A 22,127-nucleotide genomic window follows, 5' to 3' on the forward strand; every position below is an offset into this window, starting at 1 on the left:
AATTCTGATGGACGTGGCTCTCTTCAACAATGAGATGAACCAAATCAGTTCCAATAAAGCAGTAATGAACTGAACCAGCTACACCCAGCGAAAGAACTCTGGGAGAGGACTATGTACTGCTACATAGAATTTCCAATCCCTCTAGTTTTGTCCACCTGCATTTTTTTATTTCCTTCACAGGCTAATTGTACACTATCTCAAAGTCCGATTCGTTTTGTACAGCAAAACAACTATTTGGACAAGTATATATATATTGTACTTAAGTTATACTTTAACATATTTAACATGTATTGGTCAACCTGCCATCTGGGGGCGGGAGAGGGAGGAAAGGAAGGGGAAAATTGGAACAAAAGGTTTGGCAATTGTCAATGCTGTAAAATTACCCATGCATATACCTGGTAAATAAAAACTATAATTTAAAAAATAATAATAATATCACTTTCATTCCAGCAATTTAAATTCTTAAAGCTATGAATCTTCTTTGATTATAAATTGGATTATACAGAAACTAGCACACCAGGTAAAGGAGTTTTACACTAATTCTATAGGCATTAAAATGTCATTTGAAAGTTTTTTTAGTGTAGAAAATGTGGGGATTTTAGTGAAATATATGTTCAAAGTCAATCGGTAGTATTAAGTGTGTTCCAAAATTACTAATAAAACCTAATACTATATTAAAAGTGCTTTTGAAAACAGGATGGTAATAATTTCCCTGTACTCTAACTTTCATTAAGACCCATCTGGAGCATTGTGTTCAGTTCTGGAAATCACAATTTAATAAGGCCACGTGAATAAGAAAAAGAAGGTTGGAAGGGGGAAAAAAACAAAAAACAGGAAAATTCAGTGAAACTGATAAAACATACACAAAAAGATACCTCTCTGGTTGATATTTATGTAGACAGATAAAAATATAGACATATACATAGATAAATAAAAATATGCATATACATCCATTTAATTATTTATGGGTTTTATTTATTTTTGTGTTTTTGGTTGTTTCTGTGAGGAAATTGGGGTTAAGTGACTTGTCCAGGGTCACACAGCTAAAATGTATTAATTGTCTAAAGCCAAATCTGAACTCAAGTCCTACTGATTGCAGGCCTGGTGCTATTATCACTGTAATGGGACTTAGCTGTCCCATTTATGTTTAATTATAAAGTGGTCCAATCACTGTGGATTTCAAGAGAAGCAACTAAATTATCCATATACTTTGACCCAGAAATATTATTCTTAGGCTTAAACCTTAAGGAAATCAAAGAGAAATAATGAACAATGTATACCAATTATTAATGGCAGTCATCCTGGTTGTATTAAAGAATTGTAAACAAACTAGTCCAGTTTTTAAGGAATGGTTTAAATAAACATTATATAAATTAAATGGAATATTATTTTGCACTAAAAAACAGCTGTTGGTGTTCAGTTGTTTCCAGTCATGTTTGACTCTGCATGACCCAATTTGAGGTTTTCTTGGCAAAGAAGTGGTTTGCCATTTCCTTCTCTAGCTCATTTTCTAGATAATAAAATAAAAATAAAAAAATAAAATCATTTTCTAGATAATAAAACAGGATTAAGTGACTTGCCACGGGTCACAAAGCTACTAACTAATCAGTGGTCAGATAGGAATATTCAGGAAGATGAGTCTACCTATCTCCGGGCCCAACATTACCTACTATGTCACAAAGCTGTTCCTAAGAAATAACAAATATCAGATAAATTTAGAGAAATGTGTGAAAATGTATAAAGACTGATGCAGAGCTAGATAAAGTAGACCTAGGCATACAATAACTACAATAAAACATCTTTCAAAAGAAACTGAATTATAGAGAAGTAAAACCAATGAAAGTCATACATTATATATATATATACACATATAGATAGATAGATATCCTTGAAAGGTGAAGGATAACTATGACAGAAAACTGTATACAGTGTCTGATAAGTGCTCCATTCACTGCACCACTTAGCTGCCCCATTTATGTAGAACTTCAATCTAGAGCAAAATAAGTAAATATTATTATGTGAACACAAGAGACATCAACAAAATATGTTTTTAAAAATCCAATGGGAGAGGATTCTGGGGAAGCCAGTGGAATAAGTCAGAAAACTCTCTGTTCTTCAGATCTCCCCCACAAACAAGACAAAGTAGTAACTCAGGCAAAATTTCAGTAAAAATAAATAAAAGCTGGGGCAGAACAATGATGCTCCTGGAACAATATAAAAAGATCACAAGAAAGATAGCAGGAAGTATAAATACCTCCAGGTTAGTTCTACTGAAATAGCAAGCAGTGAGGGAAGTAGTGCTCCCCCACGCCCAAGTACATGCATTTTCACCTCTCAAACAGTGTGGAGTTCTAGGTATAAGTGGAAAACTGAGGGGAATCTATGCTCCCAAGCCCAGCTGTGCTGCCAGAGATAAGATCCTGTCTAGATGAAAAGGAACCAGCTTATTCCCTGGTGAGTGCAGATCCAGTGGGGCAGGGACATTGCCCCATCCTTTTCTTTCAACTTTTTCTTGTGTGTTGTCTTCCTCTATTAGTCTTTAATCTCCTTGAAGATGGAGACCATCTTTTTCTTTCGTATTTGCATCCCCATTGTCCCTATTCTTTTCTCTCTATCCAGGAAAATGGACAAGAGTTAACCTTCTGTGATCCACTTTTCTCTCATTTTCCAAATTTTTTCAAAAATCACTGATAGTAACATAGCAATCACAACAGTCAGTTCTTTCAGTATACCGCAATGTGGTTTGTCTGGACCAGGATATCTGAAGGCTTCAAGGGCAGTAAGGTTCTCTTACTATAACCCTGCTTCTATCTTGGATTTCTCCCCTTACTTCTCTTAGGTATTTCTATATCCTAGGACCAATTTATTATTTTTTTTTGTTATGTCTCTTCTAAAACAAAGAAAATATATGTTTAATAGAAAAAAATGGGGCAATAAAAAGAGGTGAATAATTCTGCCTTCAGATAGAAGGATGTCTAAATTAGACGTCCTATCCCCATTCTTTTTTTTAATCCTTTGCTTTTCCATAAATCTATGTTAGAACTGGCAACAGTAAAATGAATCAAAATCACTCTCCAAGGATGACTCTTCAACCATTAGGGAAATTGCATAGTCTAAATCAGAAAGAAGCTATTAATAGAATTAGTATCAATAAATAGAAAGTGTAACTATTTTTGATATTTCAAAATTACTGTGCTGCATCTTTTTGTTTCCCTTGAGTTTTTTTTATGTTTGTCACATTTTCTAGATTGCTTTTGTTTCTCTTCTCTTTTCCTACTTGTTTGGAAAACTAGAAGTCACTGAGCTGGAATGAAATCCAATATAACCATACCAATTACATTCTTATCTTTAGTACATACTCCATCATCTGTTAAAGTCCCAGAGAACTGAAATAAAAGCTTCATCAATATCAGGATCAATCATATCTAATGCCTTCTCCTAATCTATAAGAAAAACTACCCTGTTAAAAGAAGGAAAACGGTTTCATTCAGTAACACTTGTTCACCTGTCACATTTATTCATCCAGATCTGAAACTGTTATTTTTCATTATGGCAAACTCTGCAAAAAGCCTTTCTGACCTATAAAGATTCAGGTTTATAAAGCAAATAAATTAATGGTCACAGCTTTACAAAAAGAAAACAAAAGGTCAGTCTTTTAAAACATTAAGTTTTGGAGACAGCTAGGTGGCTCAGTGGATAGAGCACCAACCCTGAATTCAGGAGGATCCTCAAATGTGATCTCAGACACTTAACACTTCCTACCTGTGTGACCCTGGGCAAATCACTTAGCCTCAGGGGAAACAAACAAACAAACAAACAAAAAACCCATTGAGTTTTAATTCCATGAAAATTTAATATCATTTTCCATGAATGGATATACTATGTAAAGGCAAGTTCATCAGCACTTTAGTCTGTTTTTATTATATTTAAACCGAGGATAAATTGAAAACCAAAGTACATTGTATTTCTTTAGAAGCAGGTATGGCAAAATGGTTATACAGAAAAGGTGGCCTATATGAGAGAAAGAAGCTCTGAAGTATTCATTACTATTTCATTCTTCTATTATGAATGTATTATTTCACATGCATTTTCCAAATAACAAATGAAGTATCAAGATGTTTTCATGCATAATGGAAATTTTTTAAAAATGTACTACAAACTTCTCTGACATAATACTTTGTTGATGCATTTCAATGCATTTCAATGAAACAATTTTCTCCAGTTATTGAAATGTCTATAACAGCGAGAGGAAGCATTGAAGTGACTACACACAGTCCATGCCTAGAAAATATTAAATGACATCTAAATAACTCACCTGATTTCCTTTAATCCCTCCCTCTGTATAACTTGAAGAATTTCTTTATGGCTCATGGGTGTATTGGGATATTTCTCTAGGACCTGGGGGGGGAAAACATGTAAATAATAAATTGACTATTTCTCAATTTAATTATATTTTTGTTCAACATAAACTGGGGAATTTTCTACCAATAAGTATGCTTATTGGTCTACAAAGGAAAATCAAGGATAATAAATGAACTTTTAATATCTTAACTCATTCAGTATCAAATACAACCAAATATGGTATAGAAAACAAAAATAGAAACCCAACTATTCATCTAAATTTAGATACAGAAACCAAAACCAGTGAATTCCAACTAAAAAAGAGCCCAAAATCCACAATTATGGTGTGTGGCACACACCAAATGCCTACTGAATTTTAAATCAATATCATATCCAATTAAACTTTCTCTCTGGTTAGAAACCTAATCAAGCCTTGGCAAATACTACTCATTAAATTGAATGGGTAATACATATCACATTATAACCTGTACTCAGACTTCCTTATCACAATGATAAAATTTAAATATCAAATGAAATCAAAATTAGACAAAATCAGAAAGAAGTCTCTAGAGCCCAAGTCCTTAAATTTTTGAGTCATGGACACCCACCCCCACAATCTTGTGAAGCCTATGGATCAGAATGTCTTAAAATGCATAATAAATTACAACATTACAAAGAAAACCAATTATATTTAAATATGGTTATTCAATAAGAGTCGAAAGCCTTTACCAGAAAGCCAAAGGAGTTTCAGGAGCCCTAGTCTGATGGACATAAAATGCTAGAATCCCTAAAACCATTTCTCTATAATACAAAAAGAGAATTCTTATGTCAATGCCCTAAAGACAAATTTAAAGGCAATGGATTTCAGCTATTCACGAATATAGGAAAAAATATGGTTTGTAGGCAAAAATGCTACAACACAATATGCCTGTTCAAAGAACACAGTGTGGTAGAAAGACTATTCAAGAGAACATCTAACAGCAGGCACCATGGCAAGAACAGAACTGAAATGTAATTTCTTAGAAAAGGTCTCTAGATTCACAACTGAATTGTTGTAGTAAAACACTGAATATCCATAAGATTAACTGACATGACAGAAAAAGAAAATGAAGGAAGATAACAAATTTTCAAAGGAAAACTGGGACTGATGGTCAATTTATTAATCAGTCTAATCCATTCTGAAAAACAACTGAACTATGCCCAAAGGTTTCTAAAATTGTTCATACTACTACTAGGTCTATATCTCAAAAAGATTTTAAAAGGGGGGAGGGTGGAGAAGATGGAGGAGAGGGGTTATAGACCTGTTTCTTTTTTTTTTAATATTTATAGTAGCTTTTTTTGTGGTAGCAAAGAATTATTTTGACATTGAGGGCGATGTTTATCAACTGGGGGATGGCTGAACAAGTTGTGGTATATGGTGAGAAAAGGAATTACATAGAGCTATCTACAAAAAAAAAATAATAATAATAATAACTAGGATGGTTTCAGAAAAACCTGAGATTTAGGTGAATTTATGCAAAATGAAGTGAGCAAAACTAGAACATAATAAACAGAACAGCAATACTATAGAATGTTGATCAACTGAAAGACTTAGCTTATTAAATCAATGATCCAAAGCAATTCCAAAGGACCCATGATGAAAACTATTATTTACACTTCTAGAGAGTGAAATGATAAATTCTGAAATTCTGAATGCAGATATTTTTGTTTTATTGATACTTCATTTTTCTTGGGGTTTTTGTCTATTTTCTTTTTCAACAGGACTAACATGGACATGTTTTACATGACTTGACATGAATAATCAATATCAAACTACTTGCCTTCTCAAGATAGGGAGAGGGGCGGGGAAAGGGAGAATTTGAAACTCAAAATTTTGGAATTCAAAAAATTTTAAATATTAATGTGAAAACATGTAAAACATGTAATTGGAAAATATGTAATGAAATAAAAATAAATTGGAAAATTTTTTTAAAAATTTTTAACAAAGTCACTGAGACATCAACTAAGTTCTAATTAATACTCTTCGTTCTACTACACTCGCTTTCCAAATTTGAGCAAACAACACTTTTACCTTTTCTGGACTTATGAAAGATGGGCTTCTTTATAGAGGCTGAGGAACTTGGATATGGAGTACTGTTTGTAAGAGAATTCTGTGTTGTTTAGTTTTGCTGAATTGGTTTTTCCCTTTTTTTTTTTTTAATCACATTATAAGAGATATCTCTGGGAGAATGTGAAAGAATAAGGTTAAGGAAGGCAGAAGCAGAGGAAAAGGAAATATAATAAAATTTAATTTTTTTTAAATGAAGAGACTGTTCAGTATTTAAAATTCTATGACTGATACTTGTATAGGAAAGAAAGGGATAAGAAATGGATCAAGAAGATAATCCCTTCTTTTTTTTCATTGCCAAAGGAGCCAGGTGGTCAAAAAAGCCCAGAAAAATAAGGTCAAAGATAGTCAAGAGATTTACTTATAAACTTAAAAGAACAATGTCTCTAGAAAAGTGGAGAGTCACAATTATATCCTGAGAGGTTTGAAATGTGAATTAGAAGTAGGAAAGTGGAGGCAAGTTTTTGATACTGTGTATTAACAAATCATTCTCAAAATGTCTTCCAGTATTCATTAAAACAGTCTTCATTCATCAACACATCATGGTGTTCTTAAACAACAACTCCTTGTGAATAAAACTTGGGATTAGTTTTCCTCTTTTAGGAATTCTTTCTTGTTTGTTCTTTTTTTGTTTTTTTGTTTTTTGCTAAAGCAATTGGGATTAAGTGACTTGCCCAGAGTCAATTAGGAAGTATTAAAAGTCTGAGGCCACATTTGAACTCCTCCTGACTTCAGGGCCAATCCTCTGTCCACTTCACCATCTAGCTGCCCCTTCTCTTAGGAATCCAATTACCACCAAATATTTCTTTAATTCTAAGTTAAACTCCTCAATTAAAAAAAAAAAAAAAAAAAAAAAAAAAAAAAAAAAAAAAAGTCATTAGCTACAAATTACCTCTAAAAATACAAAATCTAGGCCCAACATTTATTAATTTACACTTATAATGCTGACCTCTAATGTTCTCTCCACTTTTCTAACATTAGCTCTTTATAAAGGCATATCCACTGATATAATATCACAAAAATAAAATACCACTTCTACCTGTAAATACATATTACTAATCTGATAATAGAGGAAACAAGGGGACTTTTAAAAGTCTCAGATGCCCACTAAAAATAACTACAGGAGCAATTTTTTGAGTACAAAGACATGGAAACAAAACAGATAGGTGCCCACCAATTAATAGCTGAAAAATTGTAGTGCAAGAATAAGAAGTATTAAGATTTAATAGCTTATTATATCCCAAAGAAATACTGAGGAGGGGAAAGAGACCTGTATGTGCCAAAATGTTTGTGGCAGCTCTTTTCCTAGTGGCTAGAAACTGGAAGATGAATGGATGTCCATCAATTGGAGAATGGTTGGGTAAATTATGGTATATGAAGGTTATGGAATATTATTGCTCTGTAAGAGATGACCAGCAGGAGGAATACAGAGAGGCTTGGAGAGACTTACATCAACAGATGCTGAGTGAAATGAATAGAACCAGAAGATCGCTGTACACTTCAATGTTGTATGAAGATGTATTCTGATGGAAGTGGATATCTTCAACATAAAGAAGATCCAACTCACTTCCAGTTGATCAATGATGGACAGAAACAACTATACCCAGAGAAGGAACATTGGGAAGTGAATGTAAATTGTTAGCACTACTGTCTATCTACCCAGGTTACTTATACCTTCGGAATCTAATACTTAATGTGCAACAAGAAAATGGGATTTACCACATATATTGTATCTAGGTTATATTGTAACACATGTAAAATGTATGGGATTGCCTGTCATCTAGTAGAGAGAGTAGAGGGAGGGAGGGGAAAATTTGGAAAAATGAATACAAGGGATAATGTTATTAAAAAAAAAAAATTACTCATGCATATATACTGTCAAAAAAATTTATAATTATAAAATAAAAAAAAAAGATTTAATAGCTTAAAAGAGCAATTAAGATTTTTGGAACATGCTGTATTATGGAATATTACTGAGTTCTAATAAATAAGAGCAATATCAAAGAAATTTAGGAAGACTTGCATGAAATGATACCAAGTAAAGTAAGCAGAACCAGGAGAACAGCTCCAATAATGTAAGGAAAATTAATTGAAATACAATCAAGATCATCATCAATCATAAATTTTAGAAAACCAATGATGATTAATGCTGCAAAGAGGCAATAGACTAGATTAGGACAGAATAGACATACATTTTCAAGTGCAGTGAATGCGTACATTTGTTTTGCATGAGTGTACATGTTTATTATAAGAGAGAACTATTGGGGAAGGATGTTGGGAAAGTGATACAAATAAAATAACTAAATAGAGTATCAACGAAACATTTTATATGGAAGAGAACAGAAGAAAATTTAGAAGGTAACACTGATACGTAAAGCAGTTTATAACTTATTTTTATAATAGGGAAACAAAAGTTTTTTGTTTTTTAAAGGAGGGGCAGCTAGTTGGTCTGAAGTCAGGAGGACCTGAGTTCAAATCTGACCTCAGACACTTAAAACACATCCTAGCTGTGTGACCCTGGGCAAGTCACTTAATCCCAACTACTTCAGCCAAAAAAAAAAAAATCTTGTATAGAGGAAAAAGTCTAAATTTTGAATCCCAAAGATCCAGTTCTATCATTTATTTGATAGCAAAAATTATAACTCACTTAAGTCTCAATATTCTCTAAAAGCAAAGCCAAATACCCAAAATTTTCTTGAAGATTGATAGCTTAAAGCCTATAAGATTTAGCTATGATTCTAGTACTTAGTACAACAGGTGTTTAATAAGTCTTAATTATCTGAATTTCCTCATAAGTGTCAATGGCACTATCTGTGATACCCAACATACAAAGCCTCTAACTTCAAAAATAATAAGTCAATTGTATGTGCCAAAATGTTTGTGGCAGCCCTTTTTGTAGTGGCTAGAAACTGGAAAATGAATGGATGCCCATCAATTGGAGAATGGTTGGGTAAATTATGGTATATGAATGTTATGGAATATTATTGTTCTGTAAGAAATGACCAGCAGGATGAATACAGAGAGGCCTGGAGAGACTTACATCAACTGATGTTGAGCGAAATGAGCAGAACCAGGAGATCATTATACACTTCAACAACAATCCTGTATGATGAGGATGTATTCTGATGGAAGTGAATATCTTCAACATAGAGAAGATCTAATCCAGTTCCAATTGATCAATGATGGACAGAATCAGCTACACCCAGAGAAGGAATACTGGGAAATGAGTGTAAAATGTTTGCATTTTTTGTTTTTCTTCCCAGGTTATTTTTACCTTCGGAATCCAATTTCTCCTTTGCAACAACAACAACAAAATTCAGTTCTGTACAAATATATTGTATTTAGGATATACTATAACATATTAAATATGTATGGGAATGCCTCCCATCTAGGGCAGGGGGTGAAGCGAAGGAGAGGAAAATTCGGAACAGAAGGGAGTAGAAGGGATAATGTTGTAAAAAATTACCTATGCATATGTACTGTCAAAAAATGTTATTATAAAATTAAAAAAAAAATCCAGATCCATCAAAAAAAATAATAATAGGTCAAATCATAGCTTTTCCTCTTCTATACTATTTCCTAAACTTCTGTGCCATATTCACAGACACTAGCCTTTATAATCAAAATCATGCTTACCACAATCTGCTTGCTTGTTTCTGACCCTGGTGCATCTTTTGCTTAGAAAGCCTTTCAGATAAAGAAACTAAAAAATAAAAACTATATAAGCCAGTTGGTAGTTAGGACTTCTATGAAATTTTTTCCTCCTCACAGTGTTACAATCTTAAGTCCCTCTACCACTGCCATCTCCAGTCTCTTAACTACTTCTGAAACCTACTACACATTTCCATCTCCATAACTCGTCACTAACCAATAATTGAAAAAGCCACCAGTATGTTTCTCCTAGATTGAGACTTTCTCCTTGGCTTAGTGGACAAAAACTTGAGATTACCATATAAGGTACAACTCATATTTGAAACGGTAGAAGGTCAAGGAATCTAACTAAAACAAAAATATTTTAGCTGTTAGGAAGTAAAAATAGGCAATTCATGTTTTTTCTGTACCCATGAATTTAGATGTTTTTTTCAAAGAGAAAAATTTTCCTATGTGGAGATATTAGCCTTATCCAACATGCAACATTTTCAAATGATGGATTAGAAAGATATTTTTGAAAACGGGAAAGAACAAAATTTTAAAGACTCCCTCCAGGATGGGAGAATAAAACACTCTTGTATTGAACTATTTCATTGTTTACAAAGTGTTAGAATTGTCAATCAGGTTTAGAGGTTATCCTACAATCAAAAGTGTTATAATAGAAGGGAACCAAATCACAACATATATTTAGAATCTGCCTCTATTTTGACAAGGAAAAAACTCATAATAGGAAAACAATAAGACAGGAGACTGCTTCCGTAGCTATGGCCTAGACAACTAGTTTTAACTAATGAGGGCAAAGTATTAGTCTGAGAGAGTAATAAGCTACTGGATGCAGCTGCTTGATTGGCATGCAGGGGGGAAGAAAACTGCATGTGGACAAGGAGCTTTAGAGAAAGCCACAATTAAATCTCTCTTTCCCAGTTCAATGTAAACACTAAGAAAATAGTTTTTAAAAGTTGCTAAAATCTATCAATTGAGAAAGCATATCCTAACTCCAGAAGAGATTTTTGTTCTACTTAGGAGTTTAAAAAAATTATAATTACAAGTTCTAGGGTTAAACATTCATCATAAACAGTGGACTTTTTATATAAGTATATAAAAAATGAAACATATTTAAGGTAAAGGTTTTGTGAAGTCTCAATACTGACATCAGGTAGAGGACAACCCCAAGTATAATAACCAGCATATAATATATATATAATATATATAATAACTGCTGCTAACTCATATCCAGGAAAAGGGACCCCCTTGAAGCTAGAAAAATTCTAAGTAAGAATTTTTTTAATAAATAAAAATGTTTAATAATTCTAAATATTTAATTTTATTTTATTATTCTAAAGTCCAATGATCTTTTCTTAGCCATTCACCTTTCTGGACTATCACCTTTTCTTACTACCATCCCTTCTATACTTGGAAATTGTTTTCTCTTGCCTGACAATAACACTAAGTTTTTTTGTCTACCTGATTGTTCCTTCTCAAAGTTAATTTCTATATCTTCCATTTCCTCTTATTCATTAAATATATGTCCCTTCCTATCCCTTAAAATTCTGTCCTAAGCCCTTCTTTTCTGCCTCTTTTTCACATTTGTTCTATTGCTGAAGTCAGCTCTCAATCATCAGTAATCTGCATTGATAATTTCCAAATCTATATTACCTGCCCTAATCTCTCTGCTGTATACTAGTTATACAATGCCAATTGTCTACTAGGTCAGAGCTCTTAAATTTTTTCCACTTATGATCACTTTTCTTTCTTTCTTTTTTTTTTTTGCTGAGGCAATTGGGGTTAAGTGATTTGCCCAGGGTCATATAGGTAGGCAGTGTTAAGTGTCTGGGACCAGATTTGAGCTCAGGCTTTCCTGACTTCAGGGCTAGAACTCTATTCACTGTGCCACCTAGCTGCCCCTTGTGATCACTTTTCACCCAAGAAATTTTTATTTAACACTGAGAAATTGGGTAGTATCAAAAATAAAGATATTGAACTGTTATGGACTTGGCTCTTTTCAACAATTAGGTGATCTGAGACAATTCCAAGACTTGTGATGGAAAGTGACATCTGCATCCAAAGAAAGGATTATGGAGACTGAAATTTATCAAAGCATGGTATTTTCCTCTTTTTGCTGCTTCCTTTTTTCCCCCCTCATTTTCCCTCCTTTTGATCTAATTTTTCTTGTGCAGCATGATGAATTTCTATAGAAATGTTTAGCAGAATTGCACATGCTTTAAGCTTGAATCAAAGTGTTTGCTATTTTGGGAAGGGAAAAAAATTTGGAAAATAAGATTTCACCAAGGCAAATATTTCAAACTATCTTTACATGTTATTTGGAAAAACAAAATACAAATGTACAAGACATTTTTAAAAAAAAAAAAAAGTTTAATCAAAATAACAAATCAAAATATTTACTAACACAAAAATCATAACTTCAAGACTTCCATATTGTTATGAGACTCTGTATGGGATTTCTGTACTAACTTTGTACCATGTCTTAAAGGCATCCCTTATGCCTTATAAACTCATCATATACAATAAAGCTCTAATTTCTCACTAGATTATAGTCCTCTTTTAGGTTTCTCTCTCCATCTGAAATCACTATCTCTCTAATCTCACAGGTTCACAATCTCAAAAACCCTGAACTTCACTATCACTGCTAGTTCAATTTAAAATTAATGAATAGTAGTATCATAAATCCATAGATAATCAGTTTTTTAAAACATTACTAACAAAACCTAGGAGAAAGAGGCAACCAAGACAATTTATATATAAATAAAATTAATAGTTTTTGTTTAAAAAAAAATAGTCCTAAATAACTGGAGATATTGTTTGTGATTGAGCAATGCTAATAATAAAACTGACATTATTACATAAATCAATGCCTGTAAATCAGTGTCATATCAAACTACTGCCTCAAAGATATGGGAAAATGCTAAAAATTCATTTGGAGGAGAAATCTTAAGTTGAAGATTTGTTTCTGTTGCTGTTGGGAGGGGAGGTTTCCTCTTAATTATCCGGCCTCCAGGACTGATTTTCATCTTTAGGATTAATTTTGCTTAAACAATTTTGATGCAACCTATTAGTTTTTCTTCCCCCAGCTTATATCCCATTGCTATGTGTTAACCCTTTTCCCTAGTTTTGAAGTTTTACACTTTTATTTCTTTTATCTGACCATTTCATTCTTCTTCCTTCCCCCTTATAATTAAAAATCCATTCCTTACCTGTTACAGCTTTTATTACCGTCTTCCCCTCCATACCTTTTTCTATTGCTTTATTCTTTTCACTAATTCTCTTTCTTTCCTGTCTAGTTTGAAATCTTATTCTCTTATTTTATGAGCTACATATGTTTATTCCATCTTTAATTTACTCATGCTCCTCATGGTATAGGTAAAGGCCTATAAACTAAGAGATCCCTCTTCTAACCAAATTCTATGTTATCACCTTTACAGATTTTGGCCCATCATCTACTTTTTTTCCCCGTTGTCCTGAAATCTCAGAATGATCAGTTCATGAAAGCTATGTCACAAATCCACAATTCATTCTTCTGTTTCACATACAAAAGCACCTATTTTCCCAATGTTATTTTAAAGACCAATTGAGAGAATGTAATGTATATATACAAAGCTATTTAGAAATATTAAAGTATTTTATAAATGCTATCATTATTACTATTACAAAACTAAAGAATGATAAAATGGGTAAGAAAAAAAAACCTCACAATCTTCTGCTTAAAAGAAACATCTAAAAAGGAAAAATATATACAGAATCAAAATGAAAGATTGAGACAAACTTTAATATGCATTAGGTGAATCCCAAAAAGCAAGAGTTGCAATCACACTTGAGAAAACAAAAATAACAATTCCCTATATTAATAAACAAGGTAATTATACCATGTTTAAGGGAACCATACATAATAAACCAATACATTTAGATGGCACAGAATCTAAATTTATAATGAAATTAAACAAATTGCAAAAAGCCATAGATACTAACATAATAATAATAGAAGAGTTGAATGCTCCTCTGAAAGAGCTGGTCAGAGCTAACAAAAGGACATAGACTTAACTGCAGAAATTCTAAATAATAGGTCTTAAAAAATTACAGAAACACTGACAACTATGTGAAAGAAAATGATAATGCCAAAACAACAAACTAAATTTTTTGGTGTGCTGGTAAAATAGTTCTCAGAGTTAAAATTCTATTTCTGAAAAACATATTAACAAATATTAACAGAGGATTCATAAAATCAATACATATTTTAAATAATTCTATAAAAGCTAAAACCTAAACAAATCCAAAGTATAAAAAAGGAAAACTTGATAGAGGACAAATATATAAATTGGAAACTCAAAAGACCACACAACTAAAATGAAGTCTAAAAGCTTTCTCTTTGAAAAGGCTAACAAAATTGATTAAATTGAGAAGGTGACGTGGATTGAGTGCCAGTTCTGGAGTCAGAAGTTCAAATGTAACCTTAACACTTAACATTCTCTAGCTGTGTAACCCTGGAAGGGAGGGAGTAAAAAATGGAGGGAGGGAGAAAAGGAGGAATAGAAGAAGGAAGGGAAGAAGGCAGATTAAATTTTTAACATGCCTGATTTAAAAGTAAAATCAAATAAATAAAAATGAGCAAAATAAAATCAATCTCAATAAAAATTATTAAAGAACTACATCTAATTATATGACTGTAAAACAAATATTTTTAACTGCCTAAAACAGTCCCAAATTATCCAGAATACCATAAAGAGATCTTAATTCAATTTCTGAAAAGAAAATAGTAATAGGTATGAAGGACCCACTTTAAAAAATTCCTGGTCCACAGGGACTTACATAGGAGATTAAACAGAATAATGCTATCAAACTTTAAAAGAATAATTAATATTTATACCACTTCAAAAACTGAAAAAATAAAGTACTCTCCCCAATTTTTTTAATAAAACATAAACACTCAATAGTTCAATCAGAAAGATAAAAGTCAAGATGGAAAACTATATATCAATAACTCAGGGGAAACAAGCTAGGTAGTGAAGTAGAAATAATGCTGGACTCTGGAGGATCTCAGTTCAAATTTGACTTCAGACAATTGCTAGTTGTGTAACCCAGCAAGTAACAACCCCAAATGCCTCACTCTATCCCCTCAAAAGAAAAAAAAAAATCCACCTCTATCATCCTAGCATATTGACATAAAAGGACAGGGGCAGGGACTAGATCTTTGATTTCACTGACAGAACTCAACGTGAAGAAAATCTATTAATTCTGATCAGCATCTTCTCTGTTATTCAATTTAAGAAATGCTTAAAGCAGAGAAGCCCAATATATAAGCAACAACACAAACACAACACAAATAATTATTTATAACAAATAAATACAAAATGAAAACATAAATACACAAAAATTACTTGGAAAAATAGTTTTCTAAGTCAATATTAAGGCTACTATATTTACATATATTTTACTAGGTTCCCATTTCTTTTTGAGTTTGGTAGCATTAACCTAGAGTACTGAAAAGCTAAATGATCTACCCAAGATCACAGACAATATGTTATTGAAATTAAGATTTGAACCCAAGTTTTCTTGATTCCAAGGCTGGATTTCTATCTATTCCTCCTCTTATGTTTTTTTTTTTAATAAAATATATGGGGAAAAAAAAACTCATGATCAAGTTGGATTTATAACTAGTATAACAAGGCTATTTCAACATTCAGAAAGCAATAAAAACAATTATATGAAAAAGAAAAACATCAAATCACATGATTATATAAAATAAATGTAGAAAAAGCAATTATCATTGTATTTTTGTACAAAATACAACTATCATTTATGTTTTAAAAAAAAATTTAAAAATAAACATACCAAGTATAAGCAAAGACAAATCCTTAAAGAAAAATGGTTAAAAGTGTCTTAAACCAAAAGTTTTTGTGTTATTGTAATTAGAAGTTTTCTAAGGGTACTGCTCTTTAAAAAATTACTTAATTAAGTTAATTAATTAAATTGCTTAATTAATCAATTAATAATTAATTGGAAATGCTAGAAAAATTAGCAAGCAGGGTAATAAAGTATTAAGCTCCTTATGCTAAGACAGATTCCAAATGGCCACCTGAGCATGGTAACATAAATAATTTGAGAAAATAGGTTAAATATCTTTCACATATTAGAACATTAACTATTACGAGAGTAAAATGATATTGGGGGACTAACAATGGAAATCAAAAAATAGATGACATAATAAAAAATAACTAGAAAATCCAATGTGTTCAACAAAAACAAATTCAAATGACAAAAAATTTTTATTCTTAGAAGAAATTCATTTTAAATTCCCACACATAGGGAAAAAAAAGTAATATTTAACAATTGTAACCTTTATAAAAATAACCAAAAATTCTATTAAAACTAAGTTTTAATTAAGTGAAGAGATACTCATGATCTGTTTTAAAATTTAATTTACAGATTTAATATAATACTCAAAATTCCATGCATTTCTATGTGAGGCTGCATAAAATTATGAACAAATGTTAATGAAAAATAATCAATCAAGAATACTAAGGGGAAAAAAGTTTGAGGAATATAAACTTAGCATTTTTAGAATTTAAAACAGTATATATCAGTTACAATTATAACGATCTTAGACAAACTGAGTAGCATTATGCCAAAAAATAAATTTAGATCTACATATTTAGACCACCTATCATAATAATCTGTCATTACCTAAAATGTTTAAAAAAAAAAAAAAAAATATATATATATATATATATATATATATATATATAAATTATAATAGTTTCATCTGTAGAGGACCAACTGGGGGGAGGGAGAAGAGGAAGGGGGAGACACCCTACTCAAAAAAAATCTGCTAATACTAAAGATGCTTTCCCCCCATCTCCTTTGGTCCAGACTCCATAAATGCTCACTAAGGTTGGAAAATAGGGAGTTAATGAGCCCAATTGTTTCAGATAAAATAGACCACCACCAGACCTCCAATTGACCTACATATATGTTTTGATTTCTTTGTTATCTCTTATAATAGAAGCATAATTTCCTTGAGAAACTTTCCTGTCCCCTATTTTTCTTTTGTATCTCTATGCTTAACAGTACTTGGCATATAGTAAATACTTAACAAATATTTTTTCATTCATTTATTCATGCAAACATACATAACATTTTACACTTCCAAAGTGCTTTCCTCATAGTAATCCTATTATCTTTGTCCATATTTTTGGTCAGTGCTAGGCACTGCAGTAAATTCACACAATAACAAAATAAAAAAGCCCCAAAAAATTAGTCCTTGCCTTCTTTCCAAAGGGGAGAGAGGTATATCAAGGACTTGTATAAATGAAAGTATAAAAAGGGAAATTGTTAGTAATCAGACATTTATTAAGCCCCTACTATGTGCCGTGTACTGTGTTTAGTACTAGAATGACAGGAAAATGCCCCTTTCAGTATGAGTACAATCTTAAAGACAGAGACAAAGGAGAGGTAAGTGGACAGAGCATTGGTTGAAAGAATGGAGGACAGCAAGTGCAGTGTATGAGAAACTATGGGGAGATCCTCCATACCATTTACAAATATTTTCTCATCTTTAATTGCAGGCCACAACAATTCTTAAGTCAGAGGGAGAGAGGGGTGGACAACGTGTAGGTCAGGTCACAAAAGCTTTCTTTTTTTTTTTTTTTTTTTTTGAGGCTGGAGTTAAGTGACTTGCCCAGGGTCACACAGCTAAGTGGTGTTAAGTGTCTGAGGTCACATTTGAACTCAGATCCTCCTGACTTCGGGGCTGGTACTTTTATCTACTGCACCACCTAGCTGCCCCCTACAAAAGCTTTCAATGGCAAATAGACAACTTTATATACAAGTAAAAGTTAAAGCTCAAGGAAAGTAACTTTTCAATGACACTGAAATCCTGGCCATTTCACACACAAGATGCTCCATCTCTCCACTATGGACATTCTCTCTGGTCATGCTCCATGCCCGGGACACTCTACTACTTCCTTTAAGTGCCAAATGGAATCCCATCTTCTCCAGGAAGCATTCTCCCACCTCTCAATCCCAATACTTTCCTTCTTTTAATCATTTCCTTTTATTCTGTCTATAGTTTGCTTTGTATGTATTTCTTTTCCTGTACATCTCCCGTAAGATTCTGAACTCCTTAAGGACAGGGATTGTCTTTTGTTTCTTTTAGCACCCACCCATCCTACTCCCCTAGTCAGTCTCCACTTAACACAGCACCTAGCGCATAGCAGGAGTTTTAATAAATGTTTATGGACTATACAGTCATGGATAAATAGTTCAAGTGAAAACTAAACTTTATTTTAGTATAAGTGTATTTCATAGTATAAAACATGGCGCTAAATTTAATGCAACCTACACTCGTGAGATTATTTACTGAGCACCAGAGAATAAACTGATAAAGCAGTCCTGGAGATCAAGGAACTTATAGCTTAATATAAAAGATAAAATTTATAAACAGAAGTGTCAAAGTCAATTAATGGAGTTAACTCTGAGAGAATATGGGAAATCATACAAGCTAGGGTGAAAGAAAAAGACATTTGCAAAAAGGGCCAAAATGGTGACAGCACTCCAGGAACACCAAACCATTATATACACAGTACAGAAAACAAAGATTCATTGAAGAGCAGAAAACATACACACTAGGGAGTACAAAACCACAAGTAACCAAGACAGAAACAAAGTTAATGACAGACTCTATGCACTGGGACAAATGTAGAGCCATATAAAATTGACTGTTTTTTACCAACCATGTTTCCAGGCTACAGTTTTGGCTTTCTAGCTTTGTCTTGGTTTAACCACAAGAGGGCAGTATTTATATGCACAGGTGACAGAAAACAAAAGATTGATTTGTGAAGCGTCTAAGGCATTATCTATCATTGCTAATTACACATTAAAACATTCAATATTCCCCTGTGTAAGATTAATATATAGTCTTGAAATAGATTTTAAAACCTATTTATGTTACTACTTACTTTTGACAGCAAAAACTATTTACTAAACACTCTAAACTATTTTCCTGATATCTAAAATATACAGGTCAACTTCCATTTCCAAGGCTCTACACTTGCCTAAATAATACCTGTACCTTAATTCTTATTATATTTACCAATTCACAGAAAGGTACACAAAGGCACAAATTCAGGTTTGGGATCTTAATTCTGAAAAAAAAAAAAAAAAAATTTTTAAAGCTCCTTTTAAAAAAATCCAGAACTTGAATTTTTTATGGCATGCTAATAGAATTTTAAATGCTGATTTTTTTTCTAAATGACTATATTAATTTCAGAAACTTCAAAAATCAATGGAATAACATCTGTGTGCTGCATAAAATTTTAAACAAACAAATGGCAAATTTTAACTCTATGGCACAAAATTCTTATAGACACCTGGGCAATCTAAAATTATCCTAATAAGCCATTCTAAACACATTTTAATACAAAAAAATTCTAAATACAATAAATATTCTAACATAATAAACACAATTTACTACAAGTTTGTGGATTATTAAAGCTAGCAAATTTCTTTTATCTTAAATCTAACATTTCAAAGTTGTGAACACCTTAAGATCTACTTTATTTCAAATTGGTTTTACATATATTAACTCACCTGCGTTTCAAAATCTTTCCATAAAGCAAGTCAAGAAAGCATATGGTAAATAAGGATGCAAAGTTTATAAAGTCTAAATGGCTTAACCAAGATCTCTCAGAGTTTAGAGCATAGTACTTAAAAGAAAAATGTGCTTTCCATAGCTGTTTTCATAAAATATGATTCAAAGTGGACTTGCACATCTCATTTTTGGACCTCATTTTCAAGTGATGCAGCTTTCAAAAACAGCATTATACTGTTTCAGGACACAGTGATCTCACCGCTTTATACATGACAAAATATTTGTACCCTAGGCTTGTGATTTTTAAAGGTCAGGTATAATCATAACTAGTAATTCCAGCATTTGGGTCGAATTCTATTGGAGGGGAGTGTCTAAAATGTTTCAGCAATAAGCATGGGAAGGATTAAGAATCCTGAAAATGAAGGTCATGAGAAGGATGAGAAAATGAAGAAGGCCAGAATGCTCAAAAGGACTGGGGGTGGGGGGAGAGCTGGGAAGGGAGGAGTAAGGAAAAGGATGACACAGTGAATCAGATATTAAACTTATTTATTTGGAAGGAAAGAAAATAGACAAGAAACTCACAAATAGTAGCAACAAACATCTAGAGAAATGCATGAAGTACAAACATAGTTGCTCAAGTTATTCAGGAGGCAAAGGGATAGTCAAAGAGTAAGGAATATGCGGATTCCTTTGTGTTAAAGGTGTACAAAAGGAACAATCTTAGAAATGACAAGATGCACGTTAAGAAATATGGGAAAACGAAATAATAGGATCACAGACTTAAAGAGTTAGAAGTCATATAGTCCAATTCTCTCATTTTATAGATGAGAAAACTAAGGCCTGGAAAGATTCAGTAATTTGCCCAAAAGCAAACATTAATAAAGTGACAGATCCAGAATTCTAATTAAAGTTTTTTACTCTAAATCTATTTCACCAATTCTTTTGAATTTTCCATTTCAACACAAAAAAAAAAAAAAAAAAAAAAAAAAAAAAAAAAAGTAGGAAGAGAGAATGCAGGAAGCAGGCAAATACATACTATTATGATGTAAGTGAAATAAAGATACAAGAACTTACTGGGCATTTATAAAGCAGTACAGCCCCCTTTTTATCTTATTTTCAGTAGACACAATCTCCTTGGAATAACAGCATTTCCATTTTACAAAAGGGAAAACCAAATCAGAGAAATGACTAGTCCACAATCACAGAGATACTACAAAGTATCTAAGTGAAGATATGAACTCTTAAATTTTCTAGATCTCCTGCATATTATCTCTCCATTAGAATGTAAGCTTTTCAAGGGCAGGTACAAAGGTTTAGACCTTTCCTTGTATTCCCCAGATTTTAGCACAGTGCCTAAAATGCTTTTAACTTTTAAAACAAAACAAAACAAAAAAAAAAAAATTCTTCTTTCCTATATCATGATTTGAAAAAGTCAAAAACAGAAAAGGTTTCCTTCTCTGTTCTTAAAATCTTCTCCCCATCTTCCTATCCATTAACTAATAATTCCTCAAATTCTCTTTCCTTTCATCCACTGTACCCTTTTACCTAAGAAACTGCTCCACTCCTGGTTTCCCTTCTTTCACAGAATGTAGACCTGGTAGGGATTTCAATAACACAGACTTGAAAAAAATCCCCACAGTTCAACTAAAATTTTTTTAAAGGTTAAAAAAAAGGATTCTATTTGCCAAAACAGGTCAATAGATACACACCACCTTTAGGAAGATGTTAAAAAGATAAAATCCAGTATTCTAAAAGGAGAAAGTTTTGAATTCAGGGTTTATAACTAGAAATATCTTTCTCAATCTCATAACTCAAAATAAACATAATTCCTATGATATTCATTTTTCACACGCTATTTGCACTTGTTTTCTTTATCTGATCATTAATCATGAACTTTTTATTTTAAAAATATTTTCCTTTCCTTTGTTATATAGTGGGAGAGAAAAACAAATCAAACACTAATTCTGAAGAGCCAACCAACCTAAATTCAAACAACAACTTTACTAAAGGGTAATCTTGCCCAACTTCCTTCCCTTTCTTCTCTATTTCTCTAGTTAGAGTCCTAATCCATAAAATGAGATGACTGAAATAGATAGTATGAAGACTTGTAATGGGCATAAAGTATTATCTATTTCAGTCATCTCATTTTCACTGGAATCTCAAAAATCACTTCTTATATCTGAAGACAAAATTTATTCGGTGAAAATTCACTTTTAATGTTATAATCATAAGAATGAATAAGATGATGGCAATCAAGATGAATGTTCCTAAAATATGCTTTCATCATTTCCTTTTTACTTGGTCAAAAACTACCTACCTATCTCTATTTGGCTTTAGGGTTTTCTACACATTTACCTCACTTTACCTAATACTATATCCCATTGATGGAATAAAAAAGACCTACTTTAATCAGACACTTCCCACTTT

At 32.2% G+C, this 22,127-nt stretch overlaps 1 protein-coding gene across 2 annotated transcripts in view; it reads right to left on the minus strand.

Annotated features, from left to right (window-relative positions):
• ASXL2 (ASXL transcriptional regulator 2) overlaps window positions 1-22,127 on the minus strand; it is a 132,682-nt gene that overhangs the window by 78,288 nt on the left and 32,267 nt on the right. For both annotated transcript variants that reach the window (XM_074300057.1, XM_074300056.1), the window contains exon 2: window positions 4,316-4,398. In XM_074300057.1, coding sequence (XP_074156158.1) covers window positions 4,316-4,398 — 83 coding nt within the window. The remainder of the gene's footprint in view (window positions 1-4,315; window positions 4,399-22,127) is intronic.

This window comes from Sminthopsis crassicaudata, chromosome 3, assembly GCF_048593235.1.
Source record: "Sminthopsis crassicaudata isolate SCR6 chromosome 3, ASM4859323v1, whole genome shotgun sequence".
Taxonomy (NCBI): domain Eukaryota; kingdom Metazoa; phylum Chordata; class Mammalia; order Dasyuromorphia; family Dasyuridae; genus Sminthopsis; species Sminthopsis crassicaudata.